Raw genomic sequence first — 23554 nt, forward strand, 5'->3', positions numbered from 1 at the left:
TGGTGCGCGCAGGGGTAGGTTTTCACCACCTATCCCATGACTTTTTACTTTTCCTAGAAGCCTCTCATGAGGAACTTTGTCAAATGCCTTCTGAAAATCCAAGTACACTACATCTACCGGTTCACCTCTATCCACATGTTTATTAACTCCTTCAAAAAAGTGAAGCAGATTTGTGAGGCAAGACCTGCCTTGGGTAAAGCCATGCTGACTTTGTTCCATTAAGCCATGTCTTTCTATATGTTCTGTGATTTTGATGCTTAGAACACTTTCCACTATCATAGGCCTAATGCCTGCAATAAGGTAAAGGGGTGTGTTTAGGGTAATTTTTATAGTTACTGCACCGCATAGTGTGGTAAACTTTTCACACTGCGCGATATTTCCTATTTTGCATCTCATGGAGAGAGAGAGAGAGAGAGAACATATCTATAAGGCCTTCATAGTAGTCAAGTATTTATATCTCTGTAGGAGGGCCAGCTAATAGCTCGATGTGAGGTATTGGTGGTGGTTTAGGGTGTAAGGGCCAGTTTTTGATGCAGAGTGAGACATACGAACAGCACAGTACACCTCAGTGAAGATTTGATGTCATTTGGAGTGAGGAAAATCTCATGAAGATTACATTTCTACTATGTTCTCTCGCCTTAGCTTGATGGGCGAGAGAACATAGTACAAAATTTCATTTTTGTGAGACTTTCCTCACTCCAAATGACGTCAAATCTTCACCGAGGTGTACTGTGCTGTTCGTACGTCTCACTATGCATGAAAAACTTACCCCTAAATCCTAAACCACCAACACCTCACCGCTATAGGCATATAAATAGTTGCATACTGTGAAGACCTCCCCAGAGGCGCTCTCTCGCTCTCTTTTCCCCCCTCCCCCCCCACTCCATTCCACCTTCCTCTCAAGCCCAGAAATGGCTGAAATACAATTTGAAAAATTTATCACAAATTGTGTTATGACCGTTTTGGTCATATCGCACAGCATAACTCCAGGAAAAAAGGTGTAGCTATTTCCGGCATTAAAACCACGCGATAGCATGTGTTATGCTATCGCACGGTGTGATATTGCACCTCATTTTCATAAATCCTGTCTAAACTCCTCCCTAATCCCACCCTTTCCCAAAATTTGCATTCATGCCGTGCGATAGTGCTATTATCGCATGCGTTAACACCATAACTCATTTTGATGAATGACCCTGTAAGTTAGCTAGATAAGTAGCTTCTCCCCAGAATGCCCCCCATCCCGCTCACCACTTAGCTAGTTAGCTAGCTAAGTGGTGGCCGCTGAACACGACCAGATATTGAAGCGTCACCATTTAGCCAGTAAGTCTCGACTTATCCAACAAAGTGGTACTGAATATTGGGCCCTTTGTAAATACTTGTGATGCTGATGCTAGGTGAAACAGAAGAATGAGATAATGCAGTTGATGTCCTCCCATTACAGATTTAAGATACTTGGGGGATGCAGCTCTCTCTGGATGTATGCAGCCAATAGTCTCTTTCAAAAGAGGGAATTTCAGGGAAAGCGTCCTGAACTTTTATCAAAAATTTGTTCAAGAGGAGCAAGATGGCTGCTGCATAGTGAGCACGTAGGTCGCTCAGTTCCGAGAAAGCCTCTAATTGCTTTCTATTACTTTTGTATATTTCCTCTAAAAAATGCTACATACAAAACGCAAGGCTAAGTTTTGTGAAAATCTTACCTCAACATCTAATGTATCAATGAGACAGCCAAGGATTGAGGAGGCCTTTGGGAGATCTTTACACCCTGGACCAGAAGCAGGAGCCGCAGGCGAGACCAGTGGAGAGCAGCCGCTGAATGCAGGGCTGATGAGACATCCTTAGTCCCGGTGCACCAACTCCACCAACTCCGCCATTGGGCCCCCCAGAGGGAGAGGGGGAAATACAGCTGAGAACGCTTTTGGAACAAGCGATTCTGAAGACTCCGATAGCCCCGAGAAGTAGCGTTGGAAGGCCGAATGATTCGGAGAGCCTGTTTTTTCAGGACTCCAAGGGCCAGTCTGAGGAGGAACAGCGTTTGGAAGGAGAGAGACGCCCTTCAGAGGTAGGAGCGACAAAGTCTGAATTACAAGTCCTGCTGTCTTCGACTATGGAAATGCTGGTAAAGATTACCTTAAGAGGAAATTTGGAAGGCTATAATAACCTTGAATAGAGCTGTAACTGACTTGTGAAAGATAATTTGAGTAAAGTTTAGTCTCAGGAAAAAGTGATTACTGAGATAGATACAAAGTAAAGGCAATTGATTTAGAGGTGAAAAAAGTTAGAGGTTCAGTGTAATTTGATAAAATTGGTCACTATTATGGCAAGAAAGATGGATTACTTTGAGAATGAATTGAGAAGATCAAATTTGAGGTTTCTTAATTTCCCGAGGACGAGATGGATGTCTGCTAAAGATCGCCTCAAAAGTTATCTAATTAATATATTAGGATTTACAGAAACATGAATACCAGCGGTATCTAAAATATTATATCTACCATCAAAGTAGGATATAAAATATCAGGATGTGAATTCCGCTGATAATTTATCGGACATAATAGAAAAATCTTTTGAGACAAACATTGAAATGAGAGCGACATTGTTGGTTTCATTCATGCAGGTGGCTGATAGAGATTTGATACTTCAATTGTATTTCCGAAAGCAACAACAATTCTATGGAAAACAAATCAGAATATTTCCTGATATTACTAAGTTGATGCAAGAAAACAGAAAAGTTTTCCTACAGATGAAAAATGAAGTAATTACAAGAGGAGCCAAGTTCTATTTGAGATTCCCCTGTAAATGTATAGTTGTGTTTCAAAATGATAGATATATCTTTACGGAGTCGGAGCAGCTAAAGCAGTATTTAGACTCACACTAATAAGAAACCTCAAGAAGGTGTCGGCTATTTATGTAAGGTGTAAGGCCACTATGCAGTTCCTATTCTTATAGAAAATATTTCTGCATAAACTGCTTTAATGTGATTGCTCCCCACCCATACTTAGAATATACAGATAAAATTATTCTTTAGTTATTGGGCATTTTTGGCCATTTATATTGGAATTTATATCCTTTCTGTGGTTTACTGTAAACATTTATTCAATGTTATTTGTTTGAAATCAAATAAAAATAAAATTAAAAAATAAATAAAATTTTGTTCAAGACCCTTAGCTCTAAATTGAGATGAGTCCTCTTGCTTTCTTTGGTATTAGGAAATACTTTGAATAAAATCCCCATCCTCTTTCCCCTGGCGGAACATATTCAAACACTATGGTCTCCAAGAGAGAAGACAGTTCCTTAAGTAGTAGATCCTGATGCTATGAGGTGTAGTATTATCTTCTTCATGGGCACTTTGGTGGGATTTCAAATATGAGAAATTTTGTATTCATTTCACACTATACTTAAGAACCCAACTGTCTGATGTTATACTGGACTAATGATTTACGTAAAGTTCAGCATTGCCCCAACAGGCAGGTTACCCAGAATTGACACTGCAATACTGGCAATGTTTTCATGAATACAGACAAAACCTGTGTTGGCGTCATTTTTTGTTACTTTGGCTAAGGATGTGTGTGGAGGTTGAGCCATGTGGATTCAGAGTTCTCACGTAGACACAGACGAGTTTCAAGGCCACAGGCCAACCTCTGAGTGAACTCATATTTACTGTTTTGCACTGTGAAATGCTTATGAACAGGCAAGAGTCTTTTTATTTTAGTTATTCCAGTAGGTCTATGATGAGAAAGTAAGCAATTAACATATACTAAAGCCTGAGAGAGAGTGAAGGCCACACAGCTGCACCTGAGATTGATATGAACTCAGAGGGAGGGAACATCACTGCTTTTCCCAAGTATTTAGTGTATAAGGAGAAATAACAGCTGGGGAGAGAGAGAGTGCTCGCTTCGGACGTGATAGCACAGGCTGATCCTTTGGAAACATGTAAGATATATATATATATATATATATAACAATTGACATATATATATATAGATAGATAGATAGAGAGAGAGAGAGAGAGAGAGATAGATAGAGAGAGAGAGAGAGAGAGAGAGAGAGCAATTGTTATATAGCAATTGTTATCTACCATTACGTCTTCGGTATGATCTGATTTTTTTGGTTCTATCCTCCTATTGCTCAAATAAACTTACTTTCTTAAGCACTTGGAACCGGATGTATTGAATCAAAATTTTGTGTGTGGCTATTTGTGGAAGGAATAAGCTCCTGGGTTCAAGCCCCCAAGTATAATCCCTGTAATTGTGTGTTTATATTGGGTAAGCCCCTGAGGTAGTCCTGTGTGTATGCAGGCGATAAGCCCCTCAGGTAGACCTCAGTGAGATTAGCTCCCCCAGGTCAGAGTCCCTGGAAGAATGCCAGTGTGCATGGTCTGAACCCAGAACAACCTGTCCCAGGTTTTGACTGGGAAGTAGACATTGGCTTAGGAGTACTCTGCTGACTGTAAAGCCCCTATGTGGCATGGGACTACAAGGTGGATAATTCATCTGCTTATGCCAGTTACATGTATCTAGTTTCTCTCACTTGCTGTAAGCTATCAAGTTTCTCACTTGTTGTAATGTAAACCGATGTGATGTGCAAACGAACGTCGGTACATAAAAAAACATAAATAAATACATAAATAATAACAACGCCTCTTCAAAGGACAGAAATGTGTTCTCGGCGCCCCGCCTCCTAGAAGATGTGGAGGGTGGGTCAGGAGTGGCCGCAGAGATAGTCTGAAGCATAGAACAGTGGTCTTTAATTTGATCTACTGTTTCCCTACTTTATCCCCGAAGGCAAGTCAACATGGACATCTGAGGTCTAAGGCTCGAGGCTCATAGCCTTGAGAGTCTACAGGTACCAATACCAATGGCAGAAGCTCTCGATACTGTCTTAAAAACATCATAGAAACATCATAGGTCAATCTGCCCAACTACTTTCCACACTCCATACCCTTGTCCAGTAGTGACATCAGATCATTTGACTTCACTTGAAGAAGAATTTCAGACAAATCATTGACCTTTTGCAGAATGTTTTGTTATTGTTTGCTTTTGTTTAAACGCATTTGTATTTTTAGTTAGATTATACACCGCATTAGCGTTCTAATGATATGTGGTTTACAAATAAATATATATATATACATATATATATATACATATATATATATAAGAACAAAAACAAGGAACAAAAAATAGTATCACAATATACAAAAAAATGTTATATACAAAAATCTTTTATTCACAAATATCTGTTTGTTAAAATGTTCAAACAACTATAAAAAAAAAAGTATACAAAAATAGACACAAAAAATCTTGCTAACAAAGATGTCAGTACTGAGCTGTAAGCCAATCAATGAAATTCAATCAGAATCACTTAAAAAATCCACAGCGATTCATATCAAAACAGTTCAAAAGTGTAATATTCAACATATAAGGCAGCCAATATCTTCAGTCCACAATTGCGCCAATGTTACAAAGTAGCAATTAAATCTCTATAAGGATGGAAGATGTTAAAAAGAGTAGCCATTTTTCATGTAGTCCCTACACAAAGGCCTCGATGTTTCACCGCTGGATGGCTTCATCAGGGGGAAGAGATAGTAGTGTAATTATACTGGTAAAAAATGTATATATTAACAAGATGTTATAATGGTGGTAATGCTATATATGGCAATAATGAACTGAAGAAACATAAATGTGAAAGCAGTACTTACATATACAATATGACAATCATCACTTATAAAGAAAATAACGGATCATAATCTGGCTTGCATATATGTGATATATCTAACAAAATGCAAAAAGTAAAGTTAATCTTGAACCATAAAATACAATATAAAATGAACAGAAAATAATATATAGCTAAAAGAGATTTTTTCATAGAGAGCTCACCTCTGCCATTCCCGTTCCTTGAAAATGTCAGGAACATCAAAATAGAGGTGAAATGCCGCCACTGCACAGTGGAGTTTAAATACCGATGATCAAATCGAAGGCACCATAAAATGGAGGCACAAAATTCAAAAACAGCGAATTGCCGCCATTGCTCGGTGGATTTTAAATATGTCTCCGAGTACAAAAAACACACGTTCAGTTGTGAGTACAAAAAAAGCAAAAATTTTTGTCCAACAGAAGTATATACATATCGTGAAGATAAAAAAAATTCAAAAAAGAATGATTATACAAATATGAAATAAAACATTTAATAAAAAGCATCCCATTCAATGATAGTATTAAGACCATCAGGTTGGACAGTGTGCCATTTATAAATAAATTCCTGTTTTTGCCAGCGTAAAGTCAGTGAAATATCCCCATGCGTTGCAAAACAAAAAAGCGCAGATCTTCCACAGTTCAGTTCTGTGACAGCCAGTGTTTCACTAATGGGGATTCCAGACGATTAGTGCGAATACAAGATTTATGCTGAATGATTCGGGTTTTAATAGCAAGTTTACTCTGACCAATGTATAATTTGGAACAAGGGCATAAAATCGCATAAATAACTTGTGTGGTCTCACAGTTATGATGGGCCCTTAATACATATTTGATATTGGAAGCCAAATGATGAAAAACCTGAATTTGAAGAGTATTTTTGCAAACAGTACAATGTCCACATGTAAATTCTCCCGGAGTGTTGGAATTATCATATCTGATCCATGGCATTGTTAACATTAGTTTGTCTCTCAGATTAGCCCCACGAGTACATGCAAAAATAGGAAAGGCTCTAAAACCTTCATAAATCTGTAGAATGTGCCAGTAATCATGGATAATACTTTGTATTTGATAAGATCTCTGAGAAAAGGGAAAACAGAGATCGAGCGTAAAGAAGTATTACGGGATTGACTGGTTAACAAAAGATCACAATTGATAAACAGACCTCTCTTGTAATGACCTCTTTTGAAACAGACCTCTCTTGATCTTGTGTGGGTATCTGTAATCAAAACATTTTTTGCACATAATTTCAGATTGTTGTCTGTATTCCTCAGTGGTACTGCAAATGCATCTTAGCCTTAAAAATTGGCCAGTTGGAATATTGTTACCTAAATTTGCAGGATGGAAACTACGGTAATGGAGAAAATTATTTCTATCCGTGATTTTAGTACAGATAATGGTGTTTAATTTCTTGCCATTTCTTGAAATCAATAAATCCAAAAAAGCAATCTGAGCAGAATTATATTGAAAAGAAAATTGTAGATGACGATTCTGAGTATTGGACCGTTCTATAAAGGTTTCCAAAGCAGATACAGAGTCCTTCCAAATGAAAAAAATATCATCAATGAACAGTCCAAAGAATGATCTTAGACCAAAAGGAAGACGAATAAACAAAGGTTTCTTCAAAATCGGAAACATAAATACATTGTATATTGTGATGCTATTTTGTTCCTTGTTTTTGTTCTTAATTTACATTTTTGTAACTTGCTGGAACACGTTTTGGTTTATTTACTGTCTGTTGGTTTTTGGACTATATATATATTGGTTCATGGAGAGCTGGCAGGATGCAATGTATTTATTTATTTAATTTATCATATTTTATATACCGACATTTGTAGGACACATCATATCGGTTTACAAATAACATCAATGCAGCATTAAATAGCTTTACAGGAAACAAGAGTTAACATGAACGTATGTAGAAAGTGAACATAACAAAGAAATGGTAGTTAATTTATAAGAGGCATTGAGTACAAATGGTTAAGAGTTCTATATAACAGGGAAACACATATTAAATGAATGAGGGGAATGCAGGAAGTAAGCATAGCATTCTAGTAAACTGCTCTACCAATAGTGTTTAATGTTGGAATCCTTCCCAGGAGACAATGAGAAATGACTCCTAGGCTTCTTGGCCTTAAGAGTCGATTCAACAGCGACTGGTGAGATAATTATTGTATGTCAAATCCTGGAGCCTTTTGGACTTGGTACATTGAGTTGGACTTCAATGGTAACAGGGGTACAAAGAGGGGTGCTTCCAACATTCTCATCTGTATATCTCTCAGGACATCAAGGATGGGCACTGCTACAACTGTTGCGGTCCGCACCGCTTCCTCTCCCTTGTGCCTGACCAGTGCCTACCTTCGCGGCTGGAGACGCCGCGCTCCGCGACCCCAGGATCCCAAGACGCCAATGGCTCCACGTGGCGTCCACCATTTCCTGCCTGTTTTGCCGTGGCCTCGCGCGCGAGTGCGCTCACTTTGTGCGTCCAGCACCCGGAAGTCGAGCCCCGCCTGCGATGATGACATCACGCACCCAGGGCGATTTAACCGGCGCCCGGACGCCGTCTCATCGCCTTGCAACGAAGTTCACTACTGCCTTGTAGTTCTGAGTTGCGCATCGTCTTCACTGAGTTCCTGTCGCTGACCTTGGATTGCCTTGACTACGCCTTGCCTGCTGCCTGCCTCTGACCCTGGTTTGTTCCTGACTACGCTTTGCCTGCCGCCTGCCTCTGACCCTGGTTTGTTCCAACTACGCTTGCCTGCCACCTGCCCTGATCTTGGCCTGTTCCTGTTTGCTCAGCCTGCTGCCTGCCACTGATCTCGGCTCGTCTCTGGTCTTGCTTCAGTCTTCAGCTTGCTCCAGTTCCTGCTTGCTACGGAATCCGTTCCAGGTTACAGCTTGCACCAGCTCCTGCTTGTCACAGACTTTGTTTCAGGCTACGCCTGCTCCTGTTCCCGCTTGCCACAGAGACTCTATTACTATCCTCCGCCTGCCTCAGTATCCGCCCTACCACGTACCTTTGGACTTCCTTGCTCTCATCCCGGCTTATCGCCATCCCTGTCACTGGACTCCCTCTATTGCCCAAGTCCCAAGGTGCCAGAACCCTACGGGCTCCTCCTGGTGGGTTCCTGGTTCCCGGGTGAACACCTCGAGCCTCTGGATCCGCCTCCTGGCCTACCCTATCACTCAAGGTAGGCCGGCCCAAGGGTCCACTACTTCGCCTGCAGTATCAGACTGCAACAACAACATTCTAATGGAGAGATGTTGAGAAATTGGAGGATGTCTAAAATTTTGCCTTGAGCTCTTCCTCCTTCTTCAACTGAAAAGGAATGTCCTCAGATATTCTGTTCACAAAACTGGCAAAGGTGGGGACTTTCTCCTGGTGAGGAGGAAAAGGGTCTGAAGGGAGACCTGTTGACTCCTTCTGATTCTGTAATTCTCAGATCCATATTCATACCCCCATGAATGCCGATACTCTGAATCTGACTTTTGGGCTAATGAGGTAGCCTGAGCTTAAACTTGTCTAGCAGACAAGACTCCTGAGTGGCCCTCAAGTGGCTGTGTAGGTCCAGACCCTGATGTACTTTGATGTCGTGGAGATGGCTCCCCCACCCCCACCCTGATCCACTTGAAATGGACAACTGCATGAACTGCATTGATGTCAATATCCCTTTGGGCACAGACATCAATGGAATTATCGCTGATTTTCTGAGAACTTCAAGGATAGGCTGGACATCCATTTGCATTACTATGTATGCGTCAATGTATTAATGTAAGATTGGACTGGATTTTCCTGCTATTTCTTTTTCGAAGACCAGTGATGCTAAGACAACATGGGAAGCAGGAAGAGAGGACACAGCTGTCTGGGACACCTGAGGCTTATCAGTAAATTAACTAGGATCAATGTTGATTCCTCTTTGCCTTTGCTCAATGCTCCACATTAATGTTCACTGATGTCAATGAAGCGGAATCTTTCATTTTATTGGGTGGGTAGAAGTAGATGATGGTCTATCTCCATGGCCTCTGTAGATGCTTGATCTTGATGTTCATCGATATCGATGCATCACCAGAGTGGCTCTAGGGCTCTTTAATTTTAATGCCTCCGATTCTGATAGCCCAGACATCCATTCCAAAGAGCTTTTTCATGAGCTCCAGGCAGGATCTAGGACCTCTAGGAGTCATCTCTTTATATGTGAATATATATATATATATTGTAAAGCCTGTTGCTACGTTACGTTACATTGTGAACCGGGGTGATGTTTCTAACGTGCCCCGGTATATAAAAAACTATTAAATAAATAAAATAAAAAATAAATGTGGAGTATCCTGAGATATCTTGAACCCGAGGGATTCATGACAGACAAAGTGCATTTGAATAGAGGGCATTTGGTGAAGTTGCTGGTTTTCTTCTCCTTGACAGTGATTAAAAAAATAGCCACTGAAAAAATCAAACAACTTTATTTTGAATCACAAATGACCAATGTTGCTTGATGCACTAATAGCAATGCACTATGCAGCTGTGCATAAAAATAAAGAAAACTGAAATTCGTTGGAAAAGAAAAGAATGAACTGGGGGAGGGGAGAGCACTGTGGGACAGTCTACATATCCTTAATAGCACGTGTAAAAGCTCTGGAACCTATGTAATAATTGTACTGACCTGAGCTCTATTGGTTAACATTACCCACCTGTGAGAGCAAACTATCTGGCTTGTCCTCACAGAATCATCAAAATCATACTGAGGCACTGGCTTATTGCTAGCTCAAGGAGAAAGTGTTACATGCTAAGCCACCAGCATTATTTCCTGCAATAAGTCCACCCTTGCTCAGCTCCAAAGATCTCCTAACAATAAGAATCCTAGTAAGTGAGGGACTAATACATTTATTATTATTAAATGGTATAGCTTGCAAATGTTCCTAGTTGCTTTCAAAGGTAGAATACAGACATATATCTTTTCCAGCAGTACACTCACAGCACCTGCCCTTTGGAGCCTGGCAGAGGGACATTTTGTTACCTGCAAATGGGCCAGTTTGGGAATCAATTTATCAAAAAATCCATCAGTTGCCTCAGTGAAGCCTTTGTAGGTTGTCCTCAGCTGCATGTTCTTATCTCTTAATAACCAGCTAAGGGAAAAAAGCAGATGCTGTAACTTTTGTAATCATTATAAAAGCCTGTGAGACAGAGACAAAAGAAGCAGCAGAAGGATAATTTGAAGTTATACAAACTTAACACATTTCCAGCAATTTTTTGTTTTGAACAGTTCTTAACTGCCTTCCCAACACCAACGGGATTGTCCAAAGTAGTGTGTCTCTCTCTCTCTTTATATGTATATATATTAAATACAATCATAAAAATTGCAATTTGTACAGTAAGCTAACATCAAAAACCATAACTCAAAACATAAAATAAAATTAAAACTAACAAAAAAATAGCATACAAAAAAAATCTAGGAAGCAACATGTCGAAAAGCCAACTAAGGCTCATGTAAATGAAGAGAAAGCAGAGTTGTTTACCTGTAACAGGTGTTCCCCAAGGACAGCAGGATGTTAGTCCTCACACAAGTGACATCATTGGATGGAGCCCGGCATGGAAAACGTATGTAAAAGTTTCTAGAACTTTGACTATGCATCACTGAGCATGCATTATAGCATGCATCCCAACACCGATCCTTGTGGCACTATGCTTAGCACCTTTCTCTCTTTAGAGTAGGGTCCATTTACCATCACACACTACCTTCTATCTGTCAAACAGTTTGTAATCCACTCCAACACCTTTGCGCTTACTCAATCCAATTCCTTAGTCACCCAATCAAATAAACCAATCAGATTTGTCTGACAGGACCTTCCTCTGGTGAATCTATGCTGCCTTGGGTTGAGCAACCCACTGGATTGTAGATAGTTCACTATTCTTTCCTTCAGCAGTCTCCATTCATTTTCCCACTACTGAGGTGAGGCTAACCAGCCTGTAGTTTCCAGCCTCCTCTCTGCTCCCATTCTTGTGAAGCGGGACCACTACTGCTCTTCTCCAATCTTCAATAGATCCCGTTTCCAGGGATCTATTGAACAGGTCTTGCAGCGGACCTGCTAGCACATCTGAGATCCTTCAGTATCCTGGGATGAATCTCATCAGGCCCCATGGCTTTGTCCACTTTCAGATTTCCTAGCTCTTCCCATACATTCTCTTCTGTAAACAGAGTTTTGTCTACTCCACCCCCCTCCGATATCTTGATAATTAGTGACAGTCTCTCTCCAGGGTCTTCTTTAGTGAACACAGAACTGAAGTAATTGTTTAATGTTTCTGCCTTTTCGTTTTCTTTTCACACATTGATCCATGTCAATTTCACTATATCACTTTGGAGCTTTCTCCTTTCTCTGATGTATCTGAAAAATGATTTGTTCCCACTCTTTACCTCTTTGGCAATCCTTTCTTCCACCTGACTTTTTGCTTTCTTGATTGCTTTCTTCGTCTCCCTCAGTTTCTCCAGATATTCTTCCTTGTGTTCCTCTTTTTGGGATCCTTTTTATTTCTTGAACGCTGTTCTTTTTACTTTTATTTTATCAGCCATCTCCTTTGAGAACCAGATCGGTTTCTTATTTCTCTTGCTTTTTCTTTACTTTGCTCCTTTTAGTTTGGACCACTATTGTTCCACCTCTCTCATTTTCTCCCAGTCTTCAAGTTCTGCCTCCAGATACTTCCCCATTTTCCACAAAGTCCAAGATAGGACGGAAGGTGCCCTTCTTCTTTGGTCCCACAAAGTAGATGGAATACCTTCCCTGCCCCTGCTTATCCTCAGGAACCGGGAGGATGGCTTCCAAGCTTATCAGCCTGCGCAGAGTTCCTTCTATCGCATCACGCTTGCTTCAAGAAGAACAACTCCAGGAAGGCGTCGTTGAGCGGCTGAGAAAATTCTAAGGCATAACTGTCCTTTATCACCTCCACAACCACCAGTCAGAGGTAATCCTGACCCACTCCTCTTAAAACCGGAACAACCTGCCTCCAACCATGACCAACGAGGAGTGTGCACTCCTGGCTTCATTGGGGCAGCTTACTTCCTCCGGCCCCCTGACCGGAGCCCCCTCTGGAGTAATGGCTAACCCCCTGAAAGGCCTGCTGACAATTCACCGATGGCTTTTGCCCTGTTGAAGAGGAGCCTCTACTGGACCAAAACCTCCTCGACTCCTGAAAGTGAGAGAGTGCCAGAAAGCTTTTCTTAATGCCTTTCTTATCCTCCGGTAGCTTATTGCCCTTGTTTTCTCTCAGGGACTTCATGAGCTGGTCCAGGTCCTCCTCAAAGAGCAGCTTGCTTATGAAGGGAAGTTTTCACAACTAAGTTTTAGACCACATTTCTGCCGACCAATTGCGCAGCCACAAGAGAAGACCCGCCGCCACCACTGAGACCATACTCCTAGCTATAGTGTGCACCAGATCATACAAAGCATTTGCCACATAGGCCACCCCCACCTCCAGATGGACCACATATGTAGAGGACAGCACACCCAGAGATGCCTGCTCCTGCAGCTTATGGATCCAACATAAGCAAGCAGGCTGCACCAAGCTAGTGCACACCACCGCCCAGAGACTCAGCGCTGATACCTCAAATATGTGCTTCAATTGAACATCTAGTTTACGATCCTGGATATCCTTGAGGGCAGCTGCCCCGTCACCAGAATCGTAATCTTCTTGGTCACGGCCGATACCGCTGCATCAACCTTAGGCGTTTTAAGGCATTCCAAGTGCTCTTCCAATAGCTTAGCCATGGCCCTTCCAACCTTCAAGCCCGCTTCTGGGAAGTTTCACTCCCGACTAAAAGTTTCTGAATCTTCTTTGGAATGGGAAAGGCATTGGGAGGACCCTGCAAACCATCAAGTACCGGGTTAACGCCCTCATTGTCAGACTCCTCCTGAGTCAACCTGACTCCCAATTCCTCCAACACATAAGGAATAAGTGGCCGGAGCTCCTCTTTTTTAAACAAGCGCACCATTCGGGGGTTATCACCATCAGCTCCGGCCGCTTTCACGAGGTCCGGTTCATCCTTGCTTCCATTCTCAGGATGTTGCTCCTCATCCGGGTCTCCATCTGGATCCGCAGCTGGAGAGGCTGCCCCCTTGTCTAGCGGATCCTTAGCGAGCAGAATGTGGAGGAGATATCATAAAAGCATCTAAAATAGGACAGGAAAATTCCAGTGTAGCCACCCCTGACTACCCTTGTACTGAAGACTGGATCCTCAAACCTTCGTTGTGAGCTCTAAGTACTTATGGCACTACTCGTGCCTGCATTTTTATTCCAACAGGCCTGAAACAGACTGTAAGGCCTAGATTGTTGGCTACCCAACAATTTTCCCATGCTTTGGATCCTGATAACGACTCCTTGAGGTAGTGGCCTTAAAGCCTTTTTGGGCTTATCCTCTGGCAAACTGGGTACTTTACATTCTCCCAAGTTCTTCACAAACTTCTCCAAGTCCTCACCAAATAGAAAGTTTCCTTTAAAAGGAAACCTGACCAACTGAGTCTTGGATAAAGAATCTGCAATCGGGAGGCGAGGAGGGTGATTTCCTGCAAAGCGCTACATTTGATTTCCTTTCCATTTACCTGGTTACCCTACCTGAAGGCACATTACATCGCTGGAAAATAAGAACTGAGCTTCCGGGGGTAGACTTAGCTCTGCCCCGATGGTGAACAACAGCCAATTAGATCCTGAAACGTCAGGAGGAGGGGCCGGTAAGGAAATATAAAATGCTGAGACTCCTGTGACTTTTTCGGAGGCGAGGAGGGTGATTTCCTGCAAAGCGCTACATTTGATTTCCTTTCCATTTACCTGGTTACCCTACCTGAAGGCACATTACATCGCTGGAAAATAAGAACTGAGCTTCCGGGGGTAGACTTAGCTCTGCCCCGACGGTGAACAACAGCCAATTAGATCCTGAAACGTCAGGAGGAGGGGCCGGTAAGGAATTACAAAATAGCTGTTCTATCGGCGCACAGCCGATGGTGCACTGCCGAAGCCGCGCGCCAAAGGCGCGCGCGGCTCTGACCGGCTCCGACCGGATACGCACGGATCTGCACGGATAAGTATACTTTTCTGTTTTCTTGATTCTGGATAAAGAATTTCCTAAAAGAGATAACATAGTAAATTGTACCTCAATATAGTGATTGAAGGAAGGAAATCTTTTGGAATCCCCCCTCTACCCCCCAATTAAGAGATAGCTTATCTTAATTAAGTAAGTTTATTATTGCCTTATTGTCTAGTTCCAAATTAAATAAAATATTCTTATGCCTCATACAAAGAGAAAGGCTAAGTTGCGACCAATCTCTAGTACACCAGTTATGGAACAAGGACAAAAGTTAGTTGTGGACTGGTTAAATTTGCCACAAAATACCCCTGGTGAAGGGGCCGCTGTGGGGGTGGACTTAGGGCAGATTCTACCCCTACTGGCCGAGGACATCTCATTAAGCCCAGGGGCGCCTGAAACACCTACACCACCCGGCAAAGAAGGGAATTTGTCCCTTAGTCTACCGGATAATCCACTAAGAGACTCTGGGAGTGTGGAAGAGAATGGTGGAAATATTGGAAAAGAACAAGGGATATCGATTTTAAAGATTGACCCCCATAATGGAGAAGAAAAAAGACCTTCCAATATAACCTTGGACACTTTGTGGACATTTATGTCTAAGTTGGATAACTCGATTAAAAATCTAACTAAAGTTACAAATGAGATTAGAGTGGCAGTAAAGAGCAATGCAGAGATGACGCTTAACCAACAGAAGTTAACTAAAGAAATTGACAACAGATTATTATTGGTTGAGAAAATTCAAGTAAATCAGATAAAGAGCGAAAATGAGATCCAAAGAAAATTAGAGAATATTGAAAATTATTCAAGAAATTTGAATCTACGTATTATCAACTTTCCAATCATTAGTAAAATGAATCCTATGGATTTATTTAGGTCCTATATAACACAAGTGCTACAAATTCCAGAGCAATGTATGCCAACAATAGTAAGAGCTTTTTACATTAATACCCTGAACAGGAAAAAAGAACAAGAGCAAAATGGAAAACAAATTATTGAAACAGTAGATCAAAAAAAGGATGAAAATTCGCTTGAGTTATCTGATTTGCTTGAAAAATCTCAAAGTGAATTAATTGTTGAAAATAGAGGAAATTTATTAGTTACTTTGGCTTTTATCTCTGATAAAGATAATATCTTTAGATTCTTTTTTCGTAATAGAATGAAGACATTTTATGGCCATAAAATCTGGATATATCCAGATTTGGTAAAATCTACCCAACTTAGGAGAAAAAAATTTCTCAATCTAAGACAATCTGTAATAGATAAGGGTGGTCAGTTTTTATTAAGATACCCCTGTAAATGTGTGATTAATTTGAAAGAACATAAATATCAGTTCACCGACCCTGAACAACTCAGAGTGCTTTTGGGGATAGATAAACAGGCATAAGTAGATAGAAGTGGGAGAATTATTTAACTTACTTTACTTTGTTTAAATGTAAGAATTTCTCATAATAATTGCTCTATAGCAGATAAACTTTCTCTTTTTACTTTAATAGAATACAGAAAGTGAAATATTAACTTTGTAAAATTTACATTGTATATTTACAATTTTCTTTTCTTTGTTTCTGTAATTACAAATATTGCAAGTGGATACTTGTATAAATATGGAAAATGGATAAATAAAGAATTAAAAAAAAAAAAAAAAGAATCTGCAATCAATTATGTAGCCACAACAATGTGTTGCTACTACAACAGAAACAATACTCCTAGCTATAGGCTGAACCAGATCATATGAGGCACTGCCTAAAAGGCCACTCCCCTGCTACATCTGAACCCCTCACCAACAACAGAACCTTCCAAGGAAGGACTCCAGTATACACAGAGATAGCTGTAATCCAATCTAGGCATGATGTGGATCCATCAAGTCTAGAGGGCGTGAATAAAGTGGAGGCATTCAAACACTGCACGGAGCGGCAGTAGCCACAGCGGCATTCAAACACTGCACGGAGTGGCATTCAAACACTGCACGGAGTGGCAGTAGCCACAGAAGCATTCAAAAACTGCACGGAGCAGCAGTAGCCACAGAGGCATTCACAGAGCGGGATGCCAGTGGCCAGTAGTTGGTGTTCCACCTTCACGGAGCGGAAGGATGGAGGGCTGCTATTTCCCCAAAAAAGAAATAAATAAAACAAAACAAAAAAATAAAAACAGCGGTGGGTAAGAGTATGGGGCAAGGGGGTGGCCTGCTTGTTACAGCGGTCGCTACCCCCAATTGAGCTGGATGTCACTTGGATGCAGATTCAGAGCTGCTCTCTAAATTGGGTGGAGGGGAATTAGGGCTGGAGGGTACTGGAAGCCAATAGTAACAGGTGGGAGAGAGAAAAAGGGAAAAAAAAAATGGATAAAGTGCGTAGCTTGCTGGGCAGACTTGATGGGCTGTTTGGTCTTCTTCTGCCGTCATTTCTATGTTTCTATGTTTCTATATGTCGCTGCACACAGCCGCTTGGATAGCCACACTAGATACTTCAAATGCGGGCTTAAGTACAGATTCTAGTCGCCCATCCTGCACATCCTTGAAGGATGCAACACCCTCTTACAGGAACACTGGTCCTTCTCGTGACTGCACAAACGAGTACTTTCTGCTTTTACTTTTCGTGTGCATTTAGGGGATAAAACGTAGTTATGTCCTTTTCTCCTTTAAAACTGGCCTCTGGAGAATTCCACTTCGGAGATCAACTCCTTTATGGACTTGTGAGAGAAAAAGCTTTGGAAGGCTGTCACAAACCTTCCATTTGGCATTATCTTTGTGTTCAGTGATTAATTGATTTTATGTGATGTCTTGGTGATATATATAAATGTTTTTGATGTCTACTATAAGTTTTTTCATTTTTAGGAATATTTAAGCTTTTGTAAATCACCACAATCTGAGGAGGGTGCAGTTGATAAATTATTTTACATAAATAAATTCTTCCCTCTTTTCCTCTGTGATGTTCAAAACCCATAAGGACAGAGACCAAGCAAAGGAGTTCCTCCTTATGAAATAGAAAAACATTGGAAAGTCATCTGGGAGAATATTCCCTCTCCTCATGACTCCTGCAGATTTTTGCTCCCTTGAAAGCCATCAAGGAAGTGTCTGATCCAGAGGACTTCTCCTCCATTAGATTCTCTGCTACCTGCTTCCTTTGTCTATTATGACCAGAAGCCAGCGATAAATCTGCCTGAGGTAAATGCATTCCCTAAACAAAAACCTTGATGGAGGCACTTTAAAATCTCAGCTACAACAAACTGACCATGAGGTAGTAGGAATTGATCTGGCATTGCAGCAAAAACTCCTGCTGCCTTAAATGCCATGGCACCCGAACCCCTGGAGAGAGTTGTAACTACCTCCCAGTATTGTAGGAAACAATGAAGGAGGCCCCAGCTTCGAGTTTCCTCCTTCCCGCGGATGCAAAATGGCTGTCATTCCTACCAGGGCAGCAAGCCCACCAGTGGGAATGGACTGTTCATTCTGCCTTGCTGATGTAGTTTCCCCCTTTCCCCCAAACCACAGCTTCACAATGCTGTTTTCACCCTCTGTCCTCCACACAGATTCTACACAAACTTATCCCAGCTACAATTCACAATGTCTTACATACGCTGCATAAAGAGTTCCTCTTCCCGCGCTCACTAAGAGCAGTCATCTCCTTAAATGTCCCTCTTCTCAAAACTAAGTACATAAGACTTGCCATATTGGATCAGATCAAAGGTCCATCAAGCCCAGTATCCTGTTTCCAAGAGCAGCCAAGTCAGGTCACAAGTACCTGGCAGGATCCCAAGGGGTAAACAGATTCCAAGCTGCTTATCCCAAAAATAAACAGTGGATTTCTGCAACTGTCTCACTGAAATGAATCAAATATATCTGGCCTCCTGCCCCAAGCTGGCACAGTCTCATAGCAGCCCTTTTGCTCTTTCAACAATTTTTTGTTTGTTTTGTTTAATTTTATGAATCTAGCCAGAATGGGAAGGGATGAGGCCAAAAGGAAGGAAAAACCCTATCCCTTTTCTTTTTTCCTTCTTTACCCAGGGAGGAAAGACCATGGAAAAAGGAAGAGAAAAAGCCAATGGAAGTGAGAGGGAAGGAAAGTAATATCACAGCATCACTGAAAAGAACCCTGCTCCAAATGGAAGTCCCCCTAATTGAAAGGCTAAGCTAAACCAGTAGAGGGAGTCCTAATACTACTCATCCCACGAGCAGTCAAAAACTACCAGCTTCTTCACCCAGCCTAAAAAAAACAGGAGTCAGGCACAGCATGGGATGCTTGCATATCGTCTGCTGGAGACAGAGAATACTGGCAGGTTGAGTGCAGCACAGCACTCAATGTCAGCAAATCTGCTGTTTTCTGTTTCCACCTGCTGGCTGGAATGCATAACCCATGCATCTGGACTGGTCTGGTGGATGAAGAGGAAAGGGGATTTTCACAGTAACACTAACTAATATACTTAAATCAGTGTGTTTACAGAGTTCAATGTTGTAACTTTCACGATTGGATCGGAGGATCCTGAAATCTCCCAGCCACTATCTGGATGTGTTATTAGGCTAATTTGAGAGACAAATGCAGATCACATTACATTTCTTGTCAGCATCCAGTTGTAGATTAGGCAGTCTCCTTTTAAGCTATAACCAGCTGTCACTCAGCAGTTTCTAACCATCTCTAACAGCTGAACCTGAAAAATTAACAGACTCTCAGCAGCAGTGTGTTGTTAGCTTCTCATTCTGATTCTGGTATTAAACCCATCAGCTCCAGCTGCTGTTAACTATGGAACACTGTATTGTAATGCTGCCTCCTGCTGTCTAACTCAAAATCATCAGAAAAGAAAAAAATGTTCAAGAGGAAAGGAGTTTCACATGGCAGACAAATAATAACATCAACCGTTAAAACTTGTGCTTTGCATACCAATTTTCACATTTCATTCAGTTCTCACCGTTCTACATACTGATTTATCCTATCTGCATACATTCTTTACATATTGCTGTTTAATGGCACAGCGATATTGAGCAATCCCACCGTTTTATTAAGTTCAGCAAATATTAGACTACCTGGTCTGCCAACCAGAATTTGCTGGTCTATTATGGATCTATCCCACCACATCCTACACTGGTTGTTTTCCAAGACATTTATTGGCTGATACCTACAGTAAAATGGTCCTTTGCTCAGTAGCTCACAGTTCAAGGCTAATTGTTGTGCTTATTAGTATAGTTCACACCAGTCAAAGCATTTCATTCTCCAATGTGGTTTATTGTCATATTAGCCGTCACAAGCCATCAGCACCTGTGAGGCAAGTTGTACATTTGTAATAATAATAATAATAAATTTGTAATAGATATTTGTGCCAATCACCCTGTCTTGAAACACCAGAACAAAACCTTTAGCTTCAAACAGCATATCTTGCATCAGCCATAAGCTTGATGCAGTTTTATTTACATAACTTTGGCTGAGCTGACACGGAAGAGTACTATGCAGTTGGGTTTTTTTTTATTTCCGTCAGCACTAGCTGTTCACTCATCTGGGAATATACTGATGTTTAATACGTTGAATTTTCAAAATCTAGAGTGCAAACCCAGCATCAGCTCCTACTACCATTTTATAAAGTATGCAGTCTGACTTGGAGTAAAAACAATCTCGTGAGGAGCCAAGATGGCGCCTTGAAGGGAGGACGGGGTGTTTGACACGCTCTTTCTTCACTGTTTGTTTGTTTTTTTTAATTTTGATGCTGCATACTAAGAGGAAAGAACGGATTCGAGTGGAATCCTCGGCGCCCCCCCCCTTACCTGCTTCAACTCAACCTACTATTGCGGACTTCTATTTCATCCCTGGGAGGGATGTCCGCTGTGGATCCCGGGAAGGAGCACACCCCGGTTCTGCTGGAATTGCAAACATCGTTGAGCCCTGGGGCTCCCATGACTCCTTCTCCTCCATTCTACGACACAACTCGGGGTCTGGGTCTGCCTTCACGACAGTTACTGCCAGAAGAGAAGGTGACCGCTGAGGCAGACCCCGGCACACTCGGCATGGGCCTTGTGTCTGGAGGCACTGCAAGCTCTCTGTTTCAGCCTGCATTGTGGCAGGCTAATACAGATGAATTAAGTCAACTAGGCCCAGGTGCCTCAGTTTCCATTAACGATGGGCGAGAAGAACCGGCAGGTTCTCCTTCTAGGATTCCAGAACCCTGCCGGGAGGGTGCAGTAAGCACTGTTTCAAAGTTGAAACTGCTCAAACCACAGGTTATTAATTTAGATGCTGTGTGGAGTGCCTTAATTTCTCTTGAAACATCTATTTCAACATTAACTTTAGTTATGACTGATACACAACAATGTATTCAACTTACGGACCCATTACTTAGTTCCCATACTTCCAAGATTAATGATTTAGACTCTCGGGTTTCTCAGCTGCAATCTACCCAGAGCGGTTTGGTTCAAGGAGAACTAGTGGCTTCAAAAGAAATTGAGAATATGGAAAATTCCCTTAGATATTTAAATCTAAGAGTGTTAAATTTTCCCCATGTAAACTTAATATCTCCATGTGATCAATTTAAAAAATACTTACTGGATATTTAGCATTTTCCATCTGATGCAATTCCACCCATTTCTAAAATAAATTTTTCCTCAACTGAGAAGAAAGAAAAGGTTGACATTCCAGCCACTCAGTCACAGAACCCTGAAGATGTCAATCTTTCAGCTTTATTGGAAACATCGGGGGAAGATATAGTGGATTTTCGTGGAACTTTGCTTGTCAGCTTTGTTTTCTCCACTGATTGGGACTCTATATTAAGACTTTTCCTACGTAATAGGGATAAATTATACTACGGTCAGAAGATATGGATATATTCCAATATCACTAGAACTACCTAATTACGTAGGAAGAAGTTTATAGGAGTGTGTCAGGAGGCTAGGCAGTTAGATGCTCAGGTCACCATTCAATACCCCTGTAAATGTGTATTGAAAATGAATAATGTTTGGTTTGTTTTCTTTGAGCCATCTCAACTGTGGTTTTTTCTTGATGCGCACAGAATAACTGACAGTGCTTCCTAATTCTGTCATGGTGACATAATATATAATATTCTTTGTCTCCCTTTATTTCTTTTTCCTAATGGTTAAAAGTGTGCTCTTTGTAACCCTTGGATCTCCTAAATTTCTTTGTACCGGTTTAAATAATTACCTTGTAATTAGGTGGATATTGTGTTTATCCTAGCCTATATTTCTTTTGCCTACAATCTGTTTATGACCCATTCTAGAGTGGCTCGATTCCTGTCTAAAGTTATGTATAATTCAATTAAAAAAAATTAAAAATAAAAATAAAAAATAATCTCGCAATTTTACAATTTGGAAATAATGCAAGTTATTGTTGTTTATTAAACATCTTCTTCCCTCTTGACATGGAAGACTGATCCTTTTAATTGCAGCTTTTGTGTAATGCACAAAATGTCAATAAAATTCTGATGCTTCAGGATGATGGCTTTTAGGTCTGTTTTAGACTGTTTGATAATATCAAACATACATGTCAAGGATGGCCAACTCCGATCATCAAGAATAGGCTTGATTTTCAGGTTATTCAGAATGAATATGCATGAGATATATTTGCATCAATGGAGATAGTGCATGCAAATCTATCTCATATATAGTCACTGTGGATATCCTAAAAACTAAACCTGTTTGTGGCTCTTGAGGACTGGAGTTGGTCACCCCCTGGAATTGCCCATACATTCATATTTTGCATCTTGTTGCTGGCATTAAGGTAAGTTTGTAATACCTTTTCCACTCATATACTGAATGTTTTCAGCAACTTGTCCTTAATTACAGCATGATTTATCCCCCTCAACCGCAATAGGCCCAGATTTATAGGTTTCACTTTGTATCAAATCTTCCAAAATTTGATCTTCACAGAGAATCAGTACTATTATTATGATGCTCTGAGTCCTGACAAGATAGCTGTGATCCTGTCATACTCAAGGTTAACATATTGATCTGACAAGAGAACAGCTTTCAAAGGCCAGAAGGGCAAAAGGATCATCACCACCCAATAACCTCTGGTTAAATTTAGGCACAGAGATATAAAGTGCCTTGTTCAATATCATCTGGTGAGTATTAAAATCAGGACTAGAACCCAAAGGCCTTCAACTTTTCAGTCATATTTAAGAAACCCTGGTCCAGTCCTCCTTTTCTGCATCACACTGAAATAGGTAAGAAAGAAAAACAACTGGGACCAAAGATTAGAAGCTACTGCCTTAGGGACTTGGTAACTATGACACTCTCCCATGTCTATATGGTAACAGAGTTCCTACCACATCAGACTTAACACAAATAAAAACAGAAAAGAGGGATGGAAGGAGAGAGGAGGATAGGATAAGAAGACTGAGGGGAATGTAAAGAAAAAAAGAGCAGTGTAGAGGGAGAGAAGGAAGAGCTGAAGGTAGCTAGGGAAGGAGAGAAAATTAGCAATACATCACATAGGATGGTTCTACATTAATGAAACTACTCTGCTGGTGTTGTAAAGTGCCTTAGAGTTCCTAGATCTCTCTTTTCTGGGAAAAACAGAATCACTAGTGTTTTCACTTCATCAAATGTGATAATTCTAATATTCAATAAATTGAAATCTTAGTAGAAAGCAATAACTTGCTTGGACCAACATAATAGTCAATAGATATTCTAGTACATGAGCTTTCAATATCATATAGGTTTCCAGGTGTATCTAAAGGGCATAAGTGAACTTCAAAACTCATATGCTCCAACACCTATGTTGCTCTAAGATATCACCACTTATAAAGAATCCAGTTTAATCCAAGATCAATACAGTTACTGAAACTCTGCACTGTTATTCAATTCAATAA

General features: G+C 40.9%; 1 protein-coding gene across 5 annotated transcripts in view; it reads right to left on the bottom strand.

Annotated features, from left to right (window-relative positions):
• The window catches only part of GLB1L2 (galactosidase beta 1 like 2), a 136911-nt gene that overhangs the window by 48655 nt on the left and 64702 nt on the right, over positions 1–23554 (bottom strand). For all 5 annotated transcript variants that reach the window (XM_029572334.1, XM_029572335.1, XM_029572333.1 and 2 more), the window contains one exon: positions 10697–10805. In XM_029572334.1, the coding sequence (XP_029428194.1) occupies positions 10697–10805 (109 nt within the window). The remainder of the gene's footprint in view (positions 1–10696; positions 10806–23554) is intronic.

Source organism: Rhinatrema bivittatum, chromosome 12, assembly GCF_901001135.1.
Source record: "Rhinatrema bivittatum chromosome 12, aRhiBiv1.1, whole genome shotgun sequence".
Taxonomy (NCBI): Eukaryota; Metazoa; Chordata; class Amphibia; order Gymnophiona; family Rhinatrematidae; genus Rhinatrema; species Rhinatrema bivittatum.